The sequence below is a fragment of the Strix uralensis genome, chromosome 25 (genome assembly GCF_047716275.1).
Source record: "Strix uralensis isolate ZFMK-TIS-50842 chromosome 25, bStrUra1, whole genome shotgun sequence".
In the NCBI taxonomy this organism is placed as follows: Eukaryota; Metazoa; Chordata; class Aves; order Strigiformes; family Strigidae; genus Strix; species Strix uralensis.
In genome coordinates this window covers 6,237,867-6,259,985 of record NC_133996.1, presented here as the reverse complement: position 1 = coordinate 6,259,985, position 22,119 = coordinate 6,237,867, and the positions used below count along the sequence as shown (strand labels likewise).

The 22,119-nt window shown below is 63.4% G+C and overlaps 2 protein-coding genes and 1 long non-coding RNA gene across 7 annotated transcripts in view; 2 read left to right on the top strand and 1 right to left on the bottom strand.

Moving 5' to 3' along the window:
* ADGRB2 (adhesion G protein-coupled receptor B2) overlaps positions 1-6,361 on the bottom strand; it is a 28,777-nt gene extending 22,416 nt beyond the window's left edge. For 4 of the 5 annotated variants that reach the window (XM_074894266.1, XM_074894268.1, XM_074894269.1 and 1 more), the window contains exon 1: positions 1,122-1,680. In XM_074894266.1, coding sequence (XP_074750367.1) covers positions 1,122-1,157 — 36 coding nt within the window. In that variant the 5' untranslated portion in view covers positions 1,158-1,680. Of the gene's footprint in view, positions 1-1,121; positions 1,681-6,241 lie in introns of those variants that run through there. The other variant, XM_074894267.1, reaches the window with a different exon arrangement.
* LOC141954590 (uncharacterized) lies at positions 1,499-2,933 on the top strand. The gene is made up of 3 exons (XR_012632213.1): positions 1,499-1,583; positions 1,680-1,815; positions 1,969-2,933. It is a non-coding gene; the product is annotated as an uncharacterized LOC141954590 (long non-coding RNA).
* A 10,776-nt stretch (positions 6,362-17,137) lies between the features above and the next one.
* LOC141954749 (myotubularin-related protein 9-like) overlaps positions 17,138-22,119 on the top strand; it is a 188,370-nt gene continuing 183,388 nt past the window's right edge. Inside the window, exon 1 of the mRNA XM_074894571.1 lies at positions 17,138-17,150. The gene's annotated coding sequence lies outside the window, so the exon portion shown is untranslated. The remainder of the gene's footprint in view (positions 17,151-22,119) is intronic.

Below are 22,119 nucleotides of genomic sequence, written 5' to 3'. Positions count from 1 at the left end.
AGCCTCGGCCGAGCCTGCGCCGAAGCCACAACGGGCATATTAGAGAGCTAAAAATAACCCGGCTCTCATGCAACAGGCTGGCGCTGGCTCCCGCCACCCCGGCAGCGCGGGGGCTCGGTGCCGGCAGCCGGCCCCTGCCTGCAGCACGCAGGCCTGGGGAGAAAGGGGCTGGGATGGAGCCCACAGGAGCAGCCAGGCCTGGGGCTAGATCCAGCCAGGACCCCCTCAGTGCAAGCAGGGAGATCGGGGGCAAAAGAAAACCCCACTTTTCTGCAGCCACTTCCACTCCCGGGAGGCCCTGGGGAATCAGAATTCAATAGGAAACTCCCCCCCTGCACCCGCGGCAGCAGCAGTGAGAAGCCAAGGGGCAGCCAGAGTGGGGACCCCCACAGGCACCCCCTGCTGATGCTCTTCAAGCACCCAGCAAGGACTTGGGGTCCCCCGGAGAGCCAGAGCCCTCCGCTGCTCCGGGAGAGCCGGAGACGGAAGGAAGAGGAGGAGGAAGAGGTGGAGGAGGAGGTCAGGCAGGGACACGCTGCCGCTCTGCAGCGAGCTCCTGGGGCTCCCGCAGCCTGGCAGGGACACAAGATGGTGCTTGCTTCCCTCGCCCGGGAGCAGCGAGGGGGGAAGCTCCGGCATCGCCAGCCTCCCATCCCTCCTGCCCGGCTCCCGGCGGTGCCCGGCCGGCCTGTGCGGCTGCTGCCGGGGCAAACCGCCCGTTGCAAAGCTCAGCACGGCCAAGCGCCCGCCGCTGCGCCTCTCCGGGCTCCTCGTGTTTTAAACACGGCGCCGTGCAACACCCGCATGCTCTGGACCACAGGGAGCCTCCCCCCCACCCCAAAAACCCATCCCCACACCGCGCCGTGGCTGCTACTGAAGGCCGGGGCTCGCTCAGAGCAGATCAAATCTGACAGAGCTCGTTCAGCACCAGCCCTGCTCCCTGCAGCGCTCGCTGTTGCTGCTGCAGTGAAAATATTTCACTGAGCTGCAAGCTGGGCCCGAGAAGATATTTAACATCTGGGGCAGCGAGTCACCCAGCGGGAGATGCTGGACAGCTCGAGGAGGGGCCACCGTCACCCTGGCACCGCAGCGAGGATCTCACACCCTGCAGCGTCACCAACCGTGTGCTCCGGCGAGGGTGAGCCCGGCCTCACCATGGTGCCAGGGCACGGCCCCGTCACCCATCGCCCCTCTGGAACGGCCTCGCTCCACGCGGAAAAAAACCACCTGGCACCGGCGTCCGCATCCCGGCACCGTGTGTGGATGGGGGGGACGCTGGCTGCCCCCGGGGACCCGCCGCACCCAACCGCCTGGCTGGGCTGCTGCAGGAGCGGGCGCTGCTCCCCGGGGACGGGGATGGCACCCGGAGCACGGCTGGCACAGGCTGGCACGCTCGCCCGATCCAGCCCCTTCCATTCGCCTTTGTTCCCCGCCCGGGCGCCGGGAAGGGGGTGGGTTTTTAATTGAAGCTTTTAAAGAGCCATCACAGAGCTGGGAAGCGACGGCGCGGAAGCGACATCCCGGGCTCAGCCCTTGGAGCACGGTCCCTCTCCATCGCTGCCATCGCGTCCCTCCTGGCTCCGGTACCCAGCAGGATCCCACCAGGGCTCTCCTCTCCCTCACAGCACGGCAGGAGGAGGCACTGTTCCACACCAGCCCTGCTCATGCCGCACAAACAGGTTGTTTCTCTGAAGCTGCTTCGCCTGAACGGGGATTTCGGCATGGACCTGGTCCAGCTCCATCCTCCCGGCACGGCGGGGGCCGGCTCCTGACCATCACGATCCTGCTTGGCCACGGCCACTTCTCTCCCGCCAGGCAAGGCCAAAAACAACCAACCAGCCCCAAAAGTGATAAACAGGTGGCACTAAGCCCTGCTGGCATTAATAATTTGAGAAACGATTAATAGCAAAGTAAAGGAGATTTGGGTTTTGAGAGACACGGTTTTTAACCTGACTGTTCTTTTAATAGGCTGTAGCAAATACACGATCCGTGAGAATTCCCAACATGAGGATGGCTCGGGACAAAGGCACGAGGGTAAGGAAGGGCCGAGCGGTCCTGGGTGTTGAACCATGGTGGGAATGGTCTCGCTCCCTGCTGAAAGGCAACGGCATCTGGGGAGGGGCAGGCTGGCCGGCGGCACAGCACGGCACGGCACGGCACGGCACGGCACGGCACGGCCATGTGCCCACGAAACGGGCTCCATCCCATGGGAGCACATCCCTGCCTGCCCTGAGGTGAGGCTGACAAACAAAGCGCCGCTAACGAGCTCTCCCCGCCGGGGGAGTCCGCGACCCTCCAATTTCCAGGATCTTCACTGGCGCTTCAAAGGCATCCGGGAACTTCAAAGCCGCCTCCGCCACCTCCGCGCCCAGCCCTCGCCGCTCTGCGCCCGTCCTCCTGGCACGAGGGACCCCCAGCACCAATCCCCTGCCCTTGGCAGCACCGGCCCAGCCTCCCCACCGACTAATTAACGCTGTGAGCATCACCAGGCGAAAGGAACTCCACGGAGATCACAGCCTTCAGCCCTCCACCCTCCCCAAAAACCCCACGGCTTCCCGCGAGGCGCAGGCACGCACATGCGTGCGCACGCGTGGGCACTCGGCGGGGAGAGGGGGATCCGTGCTGCTTCCACCCGCCGCGGCACAATCCCCCCCTCCCAGTGCTTGGGACCACGTTTCCCCCCCTTCGGTGCTCCCACAGCTCCCCCTTCCCCGCACTCCCCCTCTCCCTCTGGCTTCCCCGGCGCGCTGCCACCACCTTTCCTGAAGCAGGCAGGCTGGCAGCCGCGCCGAGCTGTAATTAATGGTGCCGCTTTGCCAATCACTGGCTCAGCCTCGCGAGCACTGGCAAGCACAGGCCTTTTTATTTATTTTACTTAACTGCTGTTGGTAAAACTCCACTCCAAAAGCAAGGCCGAGAGACAGCACAGTGAAATCTCCACTGGGATTAGGGATTACGCTCTGCCAGGGAACAGCGTGTGCTGCCTCCCCCTCTGTGGCTGCGGGGGTCCCTGGAGGGGAGCCCCCCCCCCTGCAGCAGGGCACCCGCAGGGGCTGCAGCAGCCGCAGCTGCTCCCACCGCTCTCCCACGGCCTCCTCCGAGTAGTTTCCTCAGCCCCGGGATGCGGCTCCCGCTTCTCCATCAGCACCATCCTGCAAAGGGACAGGGGGGCTGAGAGCCCCAGGAGGGCGCCAAAGCGGGGCGCCGAGTCGCAGGGATGGCAGCTTGGATGTGTGCTCACGCCGGAGGGTTTTGGGGTTTTTTTTTGTAACCTGCCATCTCAGCCAGACCCAGATCCGCCGGGAGCTTCCGAGGTGCCCCGAGGAGAAGCAGGGGCCTGGCTCCATCCCGCTCTTGGAGGACATCAAGAACGAACAGACGGGATGAGAGCGGGGGGGCCGCGATGGCCCTGGCGAGCACCAAGGAGCTACGGAGCCTTTGATGTTTGGCAACCGAACCGGGTGGCCCAGAGCCAGCCCTGTCCCCATTAGAGGACGGCTCTGGAGTAGGAAATGAGTTTGCAGGGCCTCGGCCCAAATTCCCATGGAGAAGCGTTGAGGCGTTGCAGCAGCCCAGCCCCGAGGGCTGTGCAGGGGTTGGACCGGGGCTAACAGCTCGTCCTGCAGCCTGTGCGTCCGTCTATCTGTCCGTCCATCATCTTCCTCCGGGCATGGGGGGCACAGGGAGCCCATCTTGCAGCCCTCATCCTGCCTGAAGCACAAGGGACTCGGCAGCGAAGGGAACAGCCCAGGCGAAGGAAAACAATTCCCACGGTGGGAGGTTGGGGCCAGGGCAGGACCCCCCACACCCCACGAGCCCGCCAGGGAGGCCAGAGCCCACCCGCAGCTCTCCGGGAAGAGTCGGGCACCCCCGGCCCAACGCCCGTCACCGGCACCGCAGAGGTGTCACACCGGGCAGAAGAGCTGCACTGCCGGAGGTTCTTCGAGGTGTCGGGAAGAGCTGGAGGCAGCTGGGAAGAGCTGGAGGTAGCCGGGAAGAGCGGGCAGCGTGTCCCAGGCAGCGCCAGAGCACCTCTGCCACGCAGCTGCCGGTTGGAGAGCGAGCCGCCGGCGGTGCCAGCTCCGTATCCATTTTCTTTCCAGCACAGACCAAATTTGTAGGATCCCGGCTTCATGCAAACTCCTTGGATCAAAGCAGGGTCTGGTGACAAGGCTTGACAAACAACCGGGCAGGCCTCGAAGAGGAGCTGCTGCCAGGCGCCGGGTTCCGGCACAGAGGGGCTGGCACTGCCCCACGGCCACTCCAGCGTCTGCCACTGTCTGTGCCGCTGGTAACGAACCCCGCTGGGAAACAGGGCACCGACCCCCCCGGTGAGGGCAACTGGGGGGCAGCCAGGTGATGGTGACAACAGCCCAGTGCGAGCCCCATGACCCGGCTCCCTCCCCACGAGCCCTCCTCGGCTCAGCCGCCGCCACCTTCAACGTCAGGGACAGGGTGGAGAGGTCGGTCCCAAATAATCGCCCCGGTGCCCCCCCAGGAGCTCTCCCAGCAGCTCGGCTCAGCGCCAGCCCCCCGCCGCCAGCTCCACGCACGCCCCAGCCACACTCTCTACCACAACCCAACTGGACCACCCCGGGGCCACCTCCCCACGTCACCGGTGGCCCCGGTTGCCAACCCCGTCCCGCGCGGGCAGCAGTGACGTGACCTAGAAAAGCGAAGGGGTTGTTCACACGCTGCGCTGCCACGAGCCCCCAGCACTGACCCCCCCCCGCCATACGCAACGCACCCTCCGCCCCGGCCGGGGCTGCGGAAAATCTCCCCCGTGCCTCAACAAGTGACCCGTGTGGGCACACGCGTGTGTGTGTGTGTGCAACACACGTGGCACCCGCTGTGAACCCCGGGGCTCGCAGGGCCCCTGGGGAGGGAGATGGCTCCCCCCACACCCCCCTCCCCAACCCCATTCCCCCCTCCAGATCCGGTTGCCACCTGCGCGCTGCACGTGCCCGCGCCGGCACACGCTGGGTGCCCACGTGTGCCCTCGCTGCACGCCCACGATCCCCGTGGCACCGAGGCTCCCCCCGCGGCCCCTCCACACTGGCACCGAACAAAACCCCACGCAGGGGAGAAGCTGTGAAACCTCCACCAACACGCCGGCCCCCGCGCCCCCGCTGCGGGTCGGTTCCCCGGGGTTTGGGGGGGGAACCAACGCACACACCTCCCCCCCCCGGGCACCCACACGGGTCGGGCTGGCAACACACATGTGGCCACACCGAGTGCCCGTGGCCTTGTTGTACGACACCCCACGGCACCGCGGTGCCACACGTGTGTCCGGTAACACACATGTGCCCACCGACATGCATGTAGCCCCCCCACCGTGGGGCTGCCGGAGCCCTGGCACTGCTTGGGGGGTGGAGGGGACACTAGCACCTCCGGGGGGGTGGTCACCGGCACCCACGGCGGGGACCAGCAGCCCCGGGGGGGGGGGAGCGGCAGCCCCTGAAGAGGACCGGTAGACCCCGAGGAGGACCTGCAGCCCCGGGGGGGGACCGGCAGCACCCACGCCGGGGTGGACCCGCAGCCCCGGGAGGGACCCGCAGCCCCTGAAGAGGACCGGTAGTCCCCGAGGAGGACCGGCAGCCCTGGAGGGCGACCGGCAGCACCCACGGGGAGGGACCGGCAGTACCCACGGGGGGGGGACCGGCAGCCCCGGGCATGCCCACCGCTCGCAGCCAGCCCCGGTACCGACCCCGCCGCCGCCGCAGCCCCGTGTAACTTCCAGGCAGGGCCGGGGCCGCCGCGAGGGTGCCGCTGCCCGTACCGGGCACCGGGAACCCCCGGTAGCGCGGCTGCAACTCCCCGGGGCAGGAAAGTTGGCCGGGGGGGTGGGGGTGGAAGGGGAGGGGGGGGCGCGATGGCGGAGGGAGGAGGAGGGGGGGGTGGCACGGCGGAACCGGGGCTGTGCCAACCGGCAGCACCGGCCGCCGCATCCCGCATCCCCGGCGAGCTGCCGCCCCCGCTGCGCCGCGGAGATGGGGGGGGGGGGGGGGAGCGGAACGCACCGAACCTCGGGGCTCGGTGCACCGGGAAGGGGCGGCGGGGGGGGGGAATCGGTGCACTGAAGGCGGGGGGGCATCGGTTCACCGGTTGGGGGGGGGGGGGGGATCGGTACACCGGCGTTTGGGGGGGGGGGGAGCGGGAATCGGTGCACCGGAGCGGGGGTGTCGGCGCACCGGAGGGTGGGGGGGGGTCCCCGCTTCCCCCCCCCCGCCGCCGCCCTTACCTGCGCTCCGTCAGCAGCGCGTGTGGCCCCGGCGCGGCGCGGCGTGCAGCGGGATGGCCATCCCCGAGCGGCGGCGGCGGCGGCAGCCGGTACCCGGGCGCGCCCGGGGGAGCGCGGCGGCGCGCGGGGCCGGGAGCGGGCGCGCGACGCGCCGGGCCCCGGTGGCGGCGGGGAAGGGGGGAGGGGGGATGATGATGATGATGATGATGATGGGGGGGGGTGGTTGGAGGGGGGGGGGGCGGGGGAGGGGGCGGTGCGCGCCGCTCGGGCACTTGCTGCGTGCGCCGGGAGCGGGGCGGTGTGACAGCGGCGGGGGGGGGGGGGGGGGCACCGGGGGGGGAGAGGGGGGGATGTGGGGGATCCCCCCCTTCCTCCTGCACCGCCCCCGGGGTGGGGGGAAGGTGACCCCCGGGATGCTGCAGCGCTGGGAGGGGTGGGGGGGCCTGTGAGATGGAGGCGGGGGGGGGGATGTGGTGGGCACACGGACACGGGGGTTGTGGTCCTGCTTGGGGAGGGGGCGGGGGGAGTGTGCTCAGAGGTTACACGCGTGTGCCCGCACACGCGTGAATGGGTTGGTGGGCTGTGGCTGCGTGGTTCACCACCAGTGGCCCCCCGGGGTGGGGGGGGTGTGGGTGCTGCTGCGTGGGCAGCGCACGCGTGCCCGACGGTGGGTGCTGTAGCGTGCACACGCGTGTGCGTGGGACACGCCGGTGCAGGGTACACGTGCTCCCTGCCAGCCGCCGCGGGGCACACGCGTGTGCAGGCCTCGGCCTGGCTTGTGCAGGGGTGCAGCGGGGGTTGGGGGGGCTGTGGGGGCTCCTGGAGCATCAGCACCGGATGAGAAATGGGGCCGGCACACCCTGGGGTTGCACGAACGTGGCACGAGCGTGTGTGACGCAAGGGACATCAGACCCCCCCCAGAGCCACAGTGGTGGAGGGGGGGCAGCTGCAGAGCTGCAGTTTCACACGTGAACGCCGTGTGCAGGTGGGATCAACCTGTGCGTCTTGGTGGCCCACGGGCAACTGAGCAGCTGGCCCAGAGCCCGGCTCCTGCCCCGGGCAGAGCCCACCAGGAGCACAGGGAGCTCTGGTTTGGAGGGGAGGGGGTGTCCCAGCCACTGAGCCCCAGCCCCGCAGCCAGGACCCCAGCAGGATGCGGCCCGGCCCCTCTGGGGGAGCAGCCCAGCGTGTTCCCATTGCCCACCCCTCCACCTCCGCCAGCCGCATCCTGCCCGGCGCTGTGTGCGCTGTGCTCAGCCCCGGGGGGGGGGCACAGATCTCCGGGTGACCCCTTGCAGCCTCCATCCAGGAGACAGAAACCTGGTAGCAGGAGGCACCACCGGCACCACTGCTCAGCACCCTGGGGCTCAGCGCCAGCCCTCATCCAGCCCGGCTGGAAGTGCAGGGTCGTGTCCAGCCGAGACCTTTGTGCAATTCAGCTTCTTCCCTCCATTCCCTTGTCCCAGTCCTGTGGGTGCCCAACCGGTGTCCCCTCTGGGGCAGGGCTGGGAGCAAGCACACCGGCTTTTTGGGCTGTTCTTTATCCCAGAGAGAAAAGCATCGTTAGCTCCGTCTTAAGGCGGCTACTCCAGGAACCAGTCTCTGTAAATACAGCTCATGGCAGCGGCCGCAGCTCGGCAGGAGGACGATCCCAAACCCCCGGCGCTCTGGGTCACGCTCTCTGCTTCCCGCCAGGTCTTTGCTCCCGCCGCCGAATAGGTCTGCGTGCTTGAAATTACTTCCAAATTTTCCAAACGCTTCGCTTGGCACCAGCTACCGCTGCCCTGCGAGCAACGTGGGGCGCAATAGGGGATGTGATAAGGGATGCGATAGGGGATGCGATAGGGGATGCGATAGGGGATGCGATACGGGATGCGATACGGGATGCAATAGGGGATGTGATAGGGGATGTGATAAGGGATGCGATAGGGGATGCGATAGGGGATGTGATAAGGGATGCCATAGGGGATGCGATAGGGGATGCAATAGGAGATGCGATAGGGGATGCCATAGGGGATGCGATAGGGGATGCAATAGGGGATGCGATACGGGATGCGATATGGGATGCGCTGCCTGCATGTTGCCCATGGGCTCTGCCCCGACGCTGGTGCCGGCTGTGGCACAGCCTGGTTGGCACCGCTCCTTCCTGCAAGAGCCCCCGTGCCACCAGGCCTGGCCACGCTCCGTGGTCGTGCAGGTCCCACACCCCCACCCTGTGCCTGCTGCTGCGCTTCCAGCGAGGGGGTCACTTCCAGCCACTGCCTCACCCCCCTGCCCGAGGCTCCCTGCTGCGACGTCCCCAAAACTCTCCTCTGCCCCAGGGGGGACAAGGAGGGGCTGGAGGGCTCCAGCGATGTAGGGGGGGGCCGAGCTGCGGGAGCCGGAGGCACCCACTGTTACCAGGACAACTGGGTGCTCTCTGTAGCTGCTTGTCGCTGCTGCATCCCTGCAAACCTCCCCCAGCCGCAGCGGGTGCTCCACCACCGGCCGTGCCCCCAGCACAAAGCAAGGCAAGAGGGGTGCTCAGCACCCCCTCCCCAAACCCCTGGGCCAGGCAGCGCTTGGGAAGGCGCTGGAGAACCCCCCAGCCAAAACAAAGCACCTCCCTGGCGATGGGTGCGAGTACCCAGAGCCCCCATCATCCTCCTCACCCCCGTGAACTGCTGGGGCACGGGGAAAACACCGACAAGGGCTCTCGGCCTCACCGGTGCCCGCAGATACGGGGGGGCCGGGGGTGGGTGCAAGCAGAGCAGCTCGCAGGGCGTTAATTAGAGCAGCGCCCGCGCGTGCGGAGGTTGTGACACCAGGGCTTTGCCGGCTGGATGGGAATTAGACCTGCCCATTAAGGCAATAATAACCCGTCAGGTTGACACAAGGTCCCCGGGGCCGCCACGATCATTATGCCGCGCTGCCGCCGTGGCTAACAGCATCCACCGCTGCGGGCGCGGACAGCGCCGGGACAGCCAGCACCAGGCAGGGACCGGCCGAGCCCTCCCCACCGGCCACCAGCTCCTGAGGCACCCGGCACTGTTGTGTTTCCAACACCGGGCTCTTATTTCCCCTTTATTTGGCACAGAAATCAGGGACCAGGGAGATTCACCAAGGTGGCAGCTACCCCGTGCCCGGCCCTGAATGAGGATTCAGGGAAGAGAAAACAAGTCCAGCTCCTTGCCGGGGGGGTGTGGGGATGCTGCAACCAGCCCCCGTGGTCCCTGATGGGCCCGATCCCCGGGGCTCATCTCCCCCGAGCCAGCAGCTTTTCAGAAAGGCTTAGCAGGAGCATCTCAGCTCAAACCACGGGGCGAGACAGGAGCAGAAGGCAGCCCCCGAGAAGCCGGTAACCACAGCTGCCGGTCTGAATCGCTTCCCATAAACTTCACCGTGAATTGCTCCAGTGGAAAAACAAAAGCAGTGATAAACAGGAAAGTTTAGTTTGCAGGATAATCCGCTCTAAGGGGAAGAGGCAGGTAAGTGCCAGCAGAGGGGCCTTCACCAGTGGCTTGGTGCCCATCGCCAGGACAGACGGACCAGCCCCGCACCGGCTGCCCGCGGCCGCTGCTCTCCTCCGAGGCACCTTCACCTGAAGTTTTCTGCTAGTGGTGGCAGGGAGAAAAGCGAATAAAAGGAGCGAGGGAAGCCCATGCGATGAGCAGAAGAGGAAGGATAGGAACAAGCTCTGAAATAAATTTCACTTTGGGGTTTGCTCTGAACCGAGGAGCGCTGCCGCGGCGGCACAGCCAACAGCCGATCCCAAGTGGCTCCCAGACCTACAGACGCAGCTGCTGTGCCCAGGGAGATGGATTTCAGCTCAGCATCTTCATTTTGATTTTTCCAGGCGCTTTGTGTGCTGAAGGACAGACCGGGGCCCATCCGTGTCCATCCGCGCCAACGCGGAGATGATGCCTTGGCACGAGGCAGGGCAGCGTGAAGGACTCGAGGTGCTGGGCCGGGTGTGCTGGGGAAGAGTTTCTGGGAGGAACTGGGAGAGTTTCTGCCGGGTGAGGGTGCGGAGGCTGCCTCCTGGACCTGTCGGACCGACATCAGTGGGGAGCCTGCAGGATTTTCACCTCCGGGTCTCCGCGCACCAGAAAGCAGCCCTGCTCCATCCCAGGGCTTCCGCGAGGATAAATCCCTCCGGATCACAATGTGCTGGGAGATCCTCCCCGAGCCGGAGTAGCCTGGCAAGGAGCAAGCTCACCTCCAGCCCTGCCTGCCCGCCTGCCTGCCTGCCCACCCCCAGCCCTGCCCATTCCCACCGCAGGGCTGCCCGCAGCCTCTGGCCACCGGAGCCATTTCACCGCCCAAAGCGGCGGCAGTAGCTGGATCGTGCCTGCACACGAGCAACCGCTCAAGAGCAAGAAACTTTGCATAAATATTCATCTCGATTAATATACATGAGGGCTGCAGAAAGCCCGGCTGAAGCCGTCAGCGGAGATGTTATCTCGGCTGCTGAGGCTGGCAGGAGCGCGGTGTTCAGCGCCGACACCTGATGGGTTTTCGCAGCAGGAGAACCCAGAGGTTGGATGTTGGGAAGCCACTCGGCCACGTCCCCTGTCCCCTTCTCAGCAGGAGGGGTCGCATCTCTGGGGCCTCTCCCCCAGGGGACTGGAGCCCCAGTGCCTCCCAGTAAGCCATAAACTGGGATGAAGGGGGTGCAGGAGGCTGTGGTAGATGAGGGCAATGCTGGGGTGTGCCCGCAGGAAGCTTTGCCCCCCCCGCTGGTGACAGCCCCACAGAGGCACAGGGACCGTGGCCACGGGCAGTGGTGGCATTAGTGCCACCGTGCCAGCGCTCCCCACCCCTGCAGCGTGCAGGGAGATGGATCCGGGTACTTTCAGCTCCCACCATGGGCAAAACTGAGGCAAAAGGACAGGCCCAGGGCTGCCGGGGGAGGCGGTGGCAGAGGCAGCAGCTCGCTCTTGACCCCGTGGGAGCTGTGACACGGTGATGCTGGAGCCGGCAGGTCCAGCTTACATGTGGCTCCTCCGGGACCCTGCCTTTGTCACTCCGCCAGCAACCCGGGGCATAAACAACTGCCTGACATTTTCGCACCGCCACCAGGCCCCTTGGATAAAAGCAGAACATAATTAGCAAATTAATCAGGAGACAATAGCCAGGGATCTAACACTGCCGAGCTGTCATGAGCTCCGTGCGGAGCTGACCCAAGCCACGTTCGGCCAGGCAAGCCGGGGCTGGCCACGCTCGGGGAAGGGGCAGTCGCAGTCCCCATGTCCCCGCCGGGCTTGTGGCCCCTGAATCCATGGTAGCCAGAAGGGCAGGAGGGGTGGCCAGTGTCTCGTGACCCATCAGGAGCCTGGGAACGAAACCTTCAAAGGGCAGCACCTTCCCTCGCTCATCAGAACATTTAAAAACTGTGAATCACAGTGAATTTGCATTCAGCTTATTAGATGCCCTGCAAATACTGAGAACCTCGTTCAAACACATTTCAGTGATAAAATGATATTGACTCTGAGTAATTAAAAATCATTTCCATATTCAAATATGGCTGATTGAGGAGAAATGGCTTCCTTTTAATTGCCTGGAGGGGAATTATCAACTTTTGGAGCGTGCAGCCCGGCAAATGCATCTTCACTTGGCAGCCTGTGAACGGCCCATGGAGGAGGAGGAGGAGGAGGAGAGGAGGAGGAGAGAAGGAGGAAGAGGAGGTGTAGGGAGAGAAGGAGGAGGAGGAGAAGGAGGTGTAGGAGGGCTGGCACACAGGCGGCGCGCAGGGCGAAGGTGTGACCCTGCTGCCTGCGAGAAGCTCTTCCCTTTCGCGCCTGCCTGCTCCCCGACCCTGAACTGGTGCCCTCCTTCCTCCTCCCACATCCACGGGGTCTTCTCGGGGAAGTGGGGCCTCCCAGCCCCTGTGGCAGCAGGGTCACAGCCCCCCAGGGCTGGGGGCTCTGGAGAGACCCAACCTCCCCGTTCCTCAGGAGGGGATTTGCTCTGCACGAGCCTTGAGCATCCCCGATGCTGCACCAGGCCGTGGCAGCGAGGACAAGGACATGCCCCAGCACCTGTGACAGCCCCACACCACATCTTGGTCATTTGTGAGTGCTGGGGGAGCACCCCGAGCCTGTGTTCCATCACCGAACCCCCCTCCCCAAACCACCCCGCCACAGCCGAGCTGCCACTAGCACAGCCCCTCCCGCACCCCCAGCCCACGCGAGTGCCACCACACCATCATTGCCATCGGTGTCCCCAGAGCACTCGGTGGGACAATCGAGGCTCCCTGGATGCGGGGCTCTTCGGGACACATTTCGGAGCCCCTCCAGCACCTCCCTGCATGATTTTGGCCTCCGCTCGGTTTCCTAGGGAAACCAGGCTGCAGCTCGGCTCAGCCTCCGCACACGTGGGTGTGCACGGGGGACGTGGGTGTGCATGGGGGGGACGTGGGCGCTCACGGGGACATGGGTGCTCCGCACCCTCCGTCCCCCCTCCCAGCTCTCGCTAGCACAACGACCCTCAGTGCGGAGCACGGAGCCTCCCAAACCCTGAGGTGGGGGCCGGAGTGGAGCACCCAGCTCCTGGGTGCCCCCTTGGCGGGGGTCCCTGGAGATGATGCAGGTCACACACCATGGGGGTGCTCCATGCTGCCACCCCCAGCCCTCAGGGCCCGGCCAGGGGTGCTCAGCACCCAGCAGAATTGGGTCTGGCCTCCCCAGGGCTCCATGGGAGGCAGGAGGAGGGCTCAGCCCCAGTGCACGACCCGTTTCTATGCCATGGGGATGGACCACGCCGGTGCAAAACCTTGTGGCCATATCCCCAGCTATGGGGGACACACAAGAGCCCCCCCAGGCACATGCACCCAGTGCCAGGCATGGATGTGCAGCACCTCAGGGTGCATCCAGAGCCCGGTGCTGGGCCAGGGAGTAGGGAGGAGGGGAAGGCAGGAGCGGGGGTCAGCCCTGCAACCCCCTCAGGACGGAGCCGCTCCACCTCAGCCCCACGCTTCCCAAGCACCCACATGCCTCCTGCTCCTCCCGAGTGATCTTTTAGCCCTGGATTTGGGAAAGGCAGAGGGGCCACCATCACACAGAGCCGCTGCACCTGGGTCCTCCCACAGCCGCTGCAAAAAACGCACCAAAATGGACCATTATCCATTGCCGATGAGTCCTGCTGTCAGCAAGCGTGATGAGAGGGCAAAGGAAGAGGCTGAAGTCTCCTCTGAGAGCGGAGGTGCAGGCAGGGGTCGTGCATCACCTGCCTGTGCTGGGCTGGCCACGGGCCTGGCAGAGCTGGAGGAGCGGGCAGCGAGCTGGGCAGCGCTGCCTCCGCACGGGCTTCACAGCAGGACGGGCACGGGGCTGCCAGAGCTGCGTGATGGCAGCTCAGAGATGATGTATGTGCCAGCTCCAGCTTCCAGGCCGGCCTGTGGCCAGTCATTAAGCTCACGTTGATGAATTTGCCAGCGTGATGGCCCAAGAAGGTCCCTCCGTGCCCAGCACCGCTCCCGCTGCGCAGCCGGGCAGAGCGCACAACCCCAGCTCGCAGGGAAGCTGCTGACACGCGGAGCAGGCAGCCCCGGGAAGTTTTTGGAGAGGTTTTTTTTTAATTACCCACAGCCAAAGGCATTAAACGTGCTTGAAAAGTATCAGGGAGAGCTCGGTGTGCTCCTGCAGCACTGGGAGCTGGGTTTACAGGGACAGCGGTCCTGAGAACGGGGCTAAAGCCAGACTCGAGGGTACCAGGGATCGCCAACTCCTCCCGAGCCCCTTCATCCCGCGGGGTTACAGTCCCGGATCCCCCATCCGGGTACCCCAAAGCTCTGCTCCACAGAAGCACCGTGGTGGGAGCGGGGTCATGCCCAGAGGGACCCCCCACCCCCGGGACCATCTCGCGCCGTGGGTTGCTCACCCTGGCACCCACTGCTTGCAAGGGAAAAATATTGAAGATAAAGCTGAAGTCAGAGGAATTAAAGAACCATAATTAAAGAAAATTTTGCAGCATGTTGAAGACAGAATAGGATCATTGTGTTTGCCTCCCACATCCCAGATGGATGCATGAGGGCTGCAGACAACATCGGAGTGTGTGGAGAAGAGGAGAGGAAGGGAGTGAGCTAGACCGGGACGTGTGTGAGCAGAAATTGAATTTTTATCAGTTTCTATGTAGATTGTGTTTATTCATCTGTCTCCTATCCATCTCCCCCTGCATCTCCCTATTTCTTTTACAAAATTACTTTCCTCCTTTGGCCTAATTTTGTTTGTACAGATAGCAGCTGCTTTCTTCCATTTCAGCATAAAAAATATCATCGTAAATGAGGTGCTATATATCCCTGGCAGAAGTTTTAGCAGCTACCCAGAGCACATTAGCCTTTTGCTCCTGCAGGGCCACATTTCCATCACAAAAAACTAACGCTGGCTGCCTGCAGAAAAGGTTCCTGCCACCTCTGCCACGTGGGGCCACGCCGAGCCCTCGGGGTCACCGAGGATGGCGAGCTGGCCCAAAACTGGCCCCGGCCCCCAAATGACACCCTGCACTGGGTGGGTGCTGCTCCCACGCACTGGGTGCTACCCGGCACCCAGGGGTGCTGCTGCCCACACAGCCCCGGGCTCGCTCCACGGGGAGGTTCTGCTAATATTTATTAAGTGTCCTGCCGCTGGAGATGAATGGAGCTGGGATAATCCAGAACACCAATAAGGGCGTTTTTTTTCCCCGAGAATTACTCTTGGCAGTACCTGTCACTTGGCCTGTCCCCCCAGCGCCGCCGGCTGAGCCGGCTTCTCCGAGAAGGTCCAGGATTGATGTGCAGGCAGTGGCCCAGGTCCCAAAAACCAGGCGCTGTGGAGAGGCCAGCAGACAGGCGGGACCCCACATCCCAAGGCAGGACCCAATCCTGGTGTCCCTGGGTACCACCGGGGAGAGCATCGCGCACCCCCAGACCCATCTCCATACCGTGGAGACCCAGGGCCAAGCTGAGCATGTTTCTTCCCCGCACAAACCCCCAATAACAGCCTCTCCGTCCCACAAAGCTGGAGAAACCTTCCCAGTGAGAGCCCAGCCCAGCCAGGAACTCCTGGGGAGACGCAGCCGGCTTTGCCGAAGGAATATTTCCTGGGGAAAGGTCCCCGGGAGGACTTTGCCGTCAGAGGGGGAGAGGAGCCGGCGGCTCCATGCTCCCTTGCACGGGGAACCGGCCACGTTCAGCGCCTCCTTATCAAACAAAATTGCTTTGTGTTGTGCCTTGCATTAGGGAAACTCAACTGCGCAGCGTGATTGATTCTCCCCCAGGGTCCACCATTAAAAATGTATGGAATTACTCATGCAAAGTCCCACTTACACATGGGTCTTTTGTGAGGACATTAAAATACCAGCGTTTGTCAGTCACTTACCCACTGTTTGCAATTTGCTCCCATTTATTATCATGAACAAACCAGCATTGATTCTATTTTCGACTCCTTACACGTCACGCTGAGCTCCCAGGCTCCCCGGCGGGGTGCCGTGTGCTCGGCGCAGCGTGGATCCAGCTCCCCCAGCCCGGTACCCACTCGAGGCACAGCCCCCCCGTGCTCCCCTCTGCTGTGGGCAAAGCCCACCTGGGGGAAGCTGGATGCTCAAGATGGGGATGCTCAGGATGCTCAGCACCAGGCCCCCCATCCCCTCCTGGCTCCCTTCCCACCTCTGATGGGGGTAAAACCCACCTGGGGGAAGCTGGGGAAGCACCGGGGTGCTCAGGATGGGAAGGGGCTTTATCCTTGACCAGGATCCAGGCTCTCCCCCAGCCCCTACCCGGTGTTCCCTTCACCCCTGGCTGCGGGGCGTGCCCAGTCAGTTGGGAAGTGGGTGCTGGTTGGGAATTGGGTGCCGGTTGGGAGGCGGGTGCCGCAGCAGCCAACTCCTCGTTGCAGCCCAGGCTGCGGGAACTGGGGAGGGACCGAGCACATTCACACACACGGCACAGGGAGGCGAAGGAATGTGAAGAATACAACATATTGTGTTCACCGGGTTCCTCTCGCTGGGAGGGACGGGGCTTGAATCACGTAACATTTCCCCTCTGCTCTCAAAGCATTTCAACTTGTAATGCATTTCCCTCCTCGCCTGAGCACCTTGCAGAGTCAAAAAGACAAATTTCCCAAGGCTTCAAAAGCTGCTGAGAGCCACAGCTTCGTGCTTCAAAACCATCACTCATTTACCCAAACAGCGTCAGCTTTCGGTGGCTCCTGCCCTCCCTCACCATCCCCTCCTCTTCCATCCCAAATTACAAATCAGCATTTTCCCAGGCTCGGGGTGCGGGTGCCAAGCACAGCCACAGCCCCCAAAACACGGAGCGGGGGGCACGATGCCTCCCCCTGCCCCCCGAGAGGAGGCTGGACCCGGCCCCTGCTCCCCGGGACAGCAGCGTGTGGCGGTGGGGAGCCCGGCGCAGGCCAGGACGGTGCCACGGTCCCCGTGAGCAGCACCCAAAGCAGCAGCGATGCCCTTAGCACCCACCACCTGCCACCAGCACCCGACCCTCGGCCGGGGCCGCATCCTGGCAGGAGTCTCTGCCGGTACATGGGCAGGACACGTTCCACAACATCGCTCGGTAATTGCATCCCCCAAAAAGCAATTACTACACAATCAAGCCCGCAGCTTCGGAGGCGAGACATTATTTATTCACCCAGTAAGGAGGTGGCAACCCTGGAAGGTGCCCTGGCCCCGGGACATGGCATTTAACCCTTTGTTAGGCTGCTGTGCCGGTGACACCTGCCGCAGCCAGGCAGCCCCATGCCCAGGGGGCCAGGGCAGAGCCCAGCACCGAGCTCCATGCCTCAGTTTCCCTTCACTGTTTGTATCCTACACGTGCTCAGAGCAGAGCCCAGCCAAGCACCGGCACCCTCCTGTGTCTGTATTTGGTCCCCCCGAGCTGCCCCATCCCCACTTCTGTACTGGGTGACAACGTGCTGATGCAGCTGAGCCCGAGCAGGTAAAGGCGGTGGGAACGAATCAATACCGAGCCTCAAGCGACATCTAAAAATAGACTGATGAGGATCCCAGCACGTGTCACCTCCCCGGCTGCAAAGCCCAAGGAGACACACGCAGGGTCCATCCATCCCCAGTGCCAGCCCGTGGCACCACGCCGTGGCAGAGGGTCCGTGGGGCGGGGAGTGCAGCGGGGTCTCTCCTCCGCACACAACCCCAAACAGGAGGGTTTAACCCCAAACGCTGCTCCCTGAGCAGGGGCATGGCTGAGGTCCTGCCCTGTCTCTCCTGTTGGAGACCTAGAGTTTTCCTGCAGATGGAAATACATCGTCTGGGGCTTGAGACATCAAAGGGAAATAAAAACAACAAAAATCAACAAAATAAAGCAAAACCTGATGCTTCCCTCCAGGAATGAAACAAGTGGTGATGTCGAAGTGAGAGATGTCACTTGGTTACAGCGGCTCGGGCAGACTCTGTTCATTTTGACTCTTGCAATCAGGGAAAATCAGGCGAGGAAGGGCTTTTTTCTTCCGAATGATGGACCAGTTTTGAAACCTTCTCTCTGGCGGGACAGAAGACAGAGATGACACCTTCACTCATTCAGGCACGGCTGGCAGTGACGGCAGCTCGCTGGGGCAGAAAACTGGGGGGCAATGGGGCTCACCAGCTGCCCTGCTGAGCCCCCGCCGTCTCACAGCAGCGCCTTCCTCTTCCCCTTCCCCTTCCCTCCACCCCAGTTTCCCTCGCTCCCCACCAGAACCACATCCACGCACCAACCTCCTGGAGGGAGCAGCCGGGGGGCACCCCACGGGCGAAGCCCCCCATGGAGCAGCACGGCCAGCAGCAGCGTGGCCCCATCCCCACACATCCCCCTGCCCCCCCTCGGTCCCCAGCACAGGGAGGGGATCACCCCATCGCTCCCCGCAGGCATCCCCGGGCCGGCAGGCGCCGAGGTCAGGATGGCACCGCCGGCCCTGGAGCTGGCTCCGAGCTGTGTGGCGAAGCAGCACACGCAATTAGTAAATTAATTATCGAGCGGTAACGGAGATTTCATAGCTCGGAGCTGTCACATCAACAGTGTTTTGTCAACCGAGATGACGACTGGTAGAATTATTACTGCGGTGCTGGGGCTGAAAAAAGAGGAGAGAGAGACTTGCAGGGAGAGGGAAGGATAAAAATATAAAGGGAAGAGATAGGAAAGAACAAGATAAGTGGGTTTTGTTGCTAATGGAAGCTGGCACAGGGACAGAATCACAACTATTATAAGACAACACACTACACTACTAGTGGCTCTGAATGATCCTCTTAATTAACAACCTTCACAAAAGGAGCCCCTGCCCACCTCCGAAAGCCAGCGTCGCCGCACAAGGAGCCTGCACGACTCCATGGGAAACACCCAGCGCATCCAGGCCGGGGCCAGCGATGTCCCAAAATGAGCGGCCATGAGCAGGGGGGGATGCTCGGAGCCGAGGGGATGCTCGGAGCCGAGGGCAATGAGCCCTTTGGATCCTTGTGCGGAGCAGCCCCGAGCATCGATGACAACTCGGTGGCTTTGCCTTCCCCTGCTTTGACTATTTGCATTTTGCACCCTGGTAGTTGCCAGCGCCTGGGCCCTTGTCCCCTCCTGCCACCTCAGGCGGGGCTGGGGAAGCAGAGGGACGCGGCGTGGCACGGCCTGGAGCTGGCAGCCATGGGCGATTCTGCTGGCGCATCCGGAGCCGGTGACTGCAGAGCAGTAACGCCGGGACGTGATTTCCCTTCCCCACCCCGCCCCGTTTCCTCTTCATTTTCCAGGACCAGATTTAAGCTGCGTATCCAATAATATATAAAAATAACACCCCGCCCTCCCACTTGGGAAATTGATTCCTTCACTTCCCACCCGGCTCGGGCTTTAAATATCCCCATTTAAATGCAGATTGTGCTGCCTCCCTGCCACCGCCTGGTGTGGAGCCGGAGCTGGTCGGTGCATGGCCATGCTGGGACCTTGACCTGCTGCTCCACTTGAACCCGAGGCCGGGAGAGAGGATCCAGAGCAAACGCCTCCAGCGAGGTCCTGTGATGCCCTGATGCTCCTTCCTGATCCGGGCACCCGCTGTCCCAGCACACCCGGCACGGCACCGCGATCGAGGGCCGCCCTGCCCGTGTTTCGCTGCAGGAAGCCAGACAGAGACAGAACGGAGGGTCATATCCTGGATCCGACCCCCCCTAATCCATCGCCGGAGCCCTCCAGCCCCGCAGGTGCTGCACCCCGGGAGGGACACGTCTGCTCCCCTGTCCCCAGCACCCGGAGCAGCAGATGCTGGCGGGGGGATTAGGAGCTGTGGGCAACATGGCTGCGCCCTAGTTTTTCAGGGCAAAATCTGGAGGGGGAAGCAGAGCTGTTGTGTGAGCAAATACAGCATCTGTGCTGACTGGCAGAGCTCACACCCACGGCCCCGAGCCTCCCCGACTTGGAGCGAGCCTTCCTCAGCCCTCCCGGCACACCGGCACCTTCCTCAGCGCAGAGAAACCCGACCGGGGGGAAGAAGGAGCACGCAGCACGGGGGAGATGGTGTGGGATGGGAGCCCGTGGCCGTGGGCAGGAATTTCAGGGTCCCCCAGGTCTCTCAGCCGCCTCGCAGGGAGGTTGGTGCGTGGATGGGGCGACGCAGAGCCGGGCATCGTGCGGAGCAAGGGGCTGCGGCACCGGAGCGGAGCAGGGATCGGCAGTGTTGGCACTGGCAGCAACCTCATCTTGTAACGTCTGATGGGAGGGAAAAACAACGATGGGTTTGAAGAAGCCACCACAGGGCTCCCAGAGGCACCTTTGCTGGCTTCTCCAAGTGCTCAATTCCTTCCCCTCGGCAGCAGCAGGAGCAGCCGAGATTCATGGCAGCGCTCCCAAAATATCCCCCCTCGCCGCATGAAGAGGAATCGACTCAGGGCTGTGAAGCTCTTCCTCAGCGAGAGGTTCCAACTCCGCACTGCAGGGCCCAGCCTGGTCCCCCCCCCACCTCCTCCCAAAGATACTGAGTTCAAAGCATCCCTCGGCGGGTCGGGGACCAGCCAGCAGCGATGCCGTGTTCTCCCCTCCCCGGGGTGGCCAAAGGGAGCTCGCACGCTGCTGCTTGTTGCTAGCGATGGCACTCGCTGATTTTGGGTGAAAAAACTATTTATAGGAGCTTCTGGGAAGAGGGTCATCAACACCGAGGGGAGCTCGCAAATCCAGAGAGCCCAGCTCCTTGCCCCCCCCGGCACGGCTCTGTGTCCCAGCACTCCCTGGTCCAAACTTGCCGCCTCAGGCTGAGGTTGGAAGAAAAACATCGTTCTTGCTGAAATTAAGGAGGCAACAGGGCAAGCACAAACAGCATTTACATATTCAAGCGCCTCAATTCTATTTTAGCACCTCTTCGGCTATTTTTATCACAGCAGAAACACAACAGGAGGACAAGGCCAGAGAAAGGGCAAGGAACGAGCTCGAAATGTGGGGCAGAGGCAGAAAAAATAAATCCTAACTCAGGCACAGGAGCAGCTGAGACCTCTCCTGCTCATCACACCCAGCACCTCCAGCCTCAGGCCATGCCCACGTCCCCCTGTCAGGGCCAGGAGCTGCTGCTGCTGCTAATGAGATTAAACTGGGTGTGAAAGGCACATTTGCTCCATACACAGTCGATATATCCAGGGGGGTTTTAAATGGGGAAAATTCACCCAAATGGGTGTAATTTGACCATCTGCTCGTCCCCTTGGTCTAAACTGGCGCTTTCTGTGTCAGGGTTCAAGTCTGCACCAAATTCTTGCGTCTGCAGAGGAGGCTGGGAGGGGAAGACGGGCGGTTTCGGTGTGGGTGGGTGTTCGGCTCCGGCATGGGGGGGCTGCACCAAAACCCCGTCCCTGGAGAGGACCCCCCCGGGGCTCTGCCTGCCCCCACCCCAGCCCCGTTACCTGCTTGTGACTGGGGGCTCTTAAGTCCCAGCAGAGCCCTACGGCAAACGGCTTAATGCTGGCAGCCAGGCAGGCGGCCTGATGATAATTAACTAATTGGTACTCCGCTGCGCCGCCAGCCCTGCTTTGCTCCTCACCCCGTAAATAATCACAGCCCGCCGAGGAACTGGGAGGGGGCAAAGGGACGCGAATGCCACCAGGCACCCGTGTCCTCGCGGGGGGAGCAGAGCGAGCCGGAGCTGTGGGGACGGGATGGTCCCCACACTCTCCCTCATGACTGGCTGGGAAATGCAGCGGGACCCTCGGATCCAGGCATGGGGGGCGAGGGGGAGTATTTCAGGGCGAGGGCAGCCCCCCGTAGCCGGAGGGGACTGGCCAGGGTTGGCTCAGCAGCATCCTTGTCGGTTGCCAGGACAACATGATGTGATGGAGCCACCTCCATCAGGGCGATTGCAGGCGCAGGGAGACGTTGGGGTGTGGGGGACGCAATCAGCCAGCAGGTTTGGGGTGCTGGGGAAGCCCCCCCAGGCTGGGGTTCATATGAGCCCCTTGGGAAACCCCCCCAAGAGCCAACTGCACCACGCTGAGTGCAGCCCAGCGGGCCCCATGTGGACACAGGACATGGCCCCATGGCGCAGGGCACTGCGGGGACATGGGGGAAGAGGGATGGGGCAGGGAGTCCCCAGGCACCAACCCCACATCCCCGGGGAAGAGACAAGGCACAGCCGTGGGGCCGGGGCCCAGCTGCCCCATCCCGACACCTCTGCGGTCACGGGGCAGAGGCCAGGGCAGGCGGAGGGACCGCGGGGTCCCCTGTGCCCCACAGCATCCCACCGCCCCGGGGCAGAGGGGCTGGAACACCCCGAGGCTCTGGAGCAGCAATAAAGGTGCAGCTTCATTTCTTCGCTTTTGGTACCATGGCAACCTTTCCCTCTTGGCTTAATTACAGAGCCGGTTGCTGCCTCCGCGGGGGGGTGGGGGGGGCTGTTTGTTCCCCGCTCCCCAGATCCAGGGCTGCAGGATGGGAGCTGATGGGAACCCACAGGAGATGG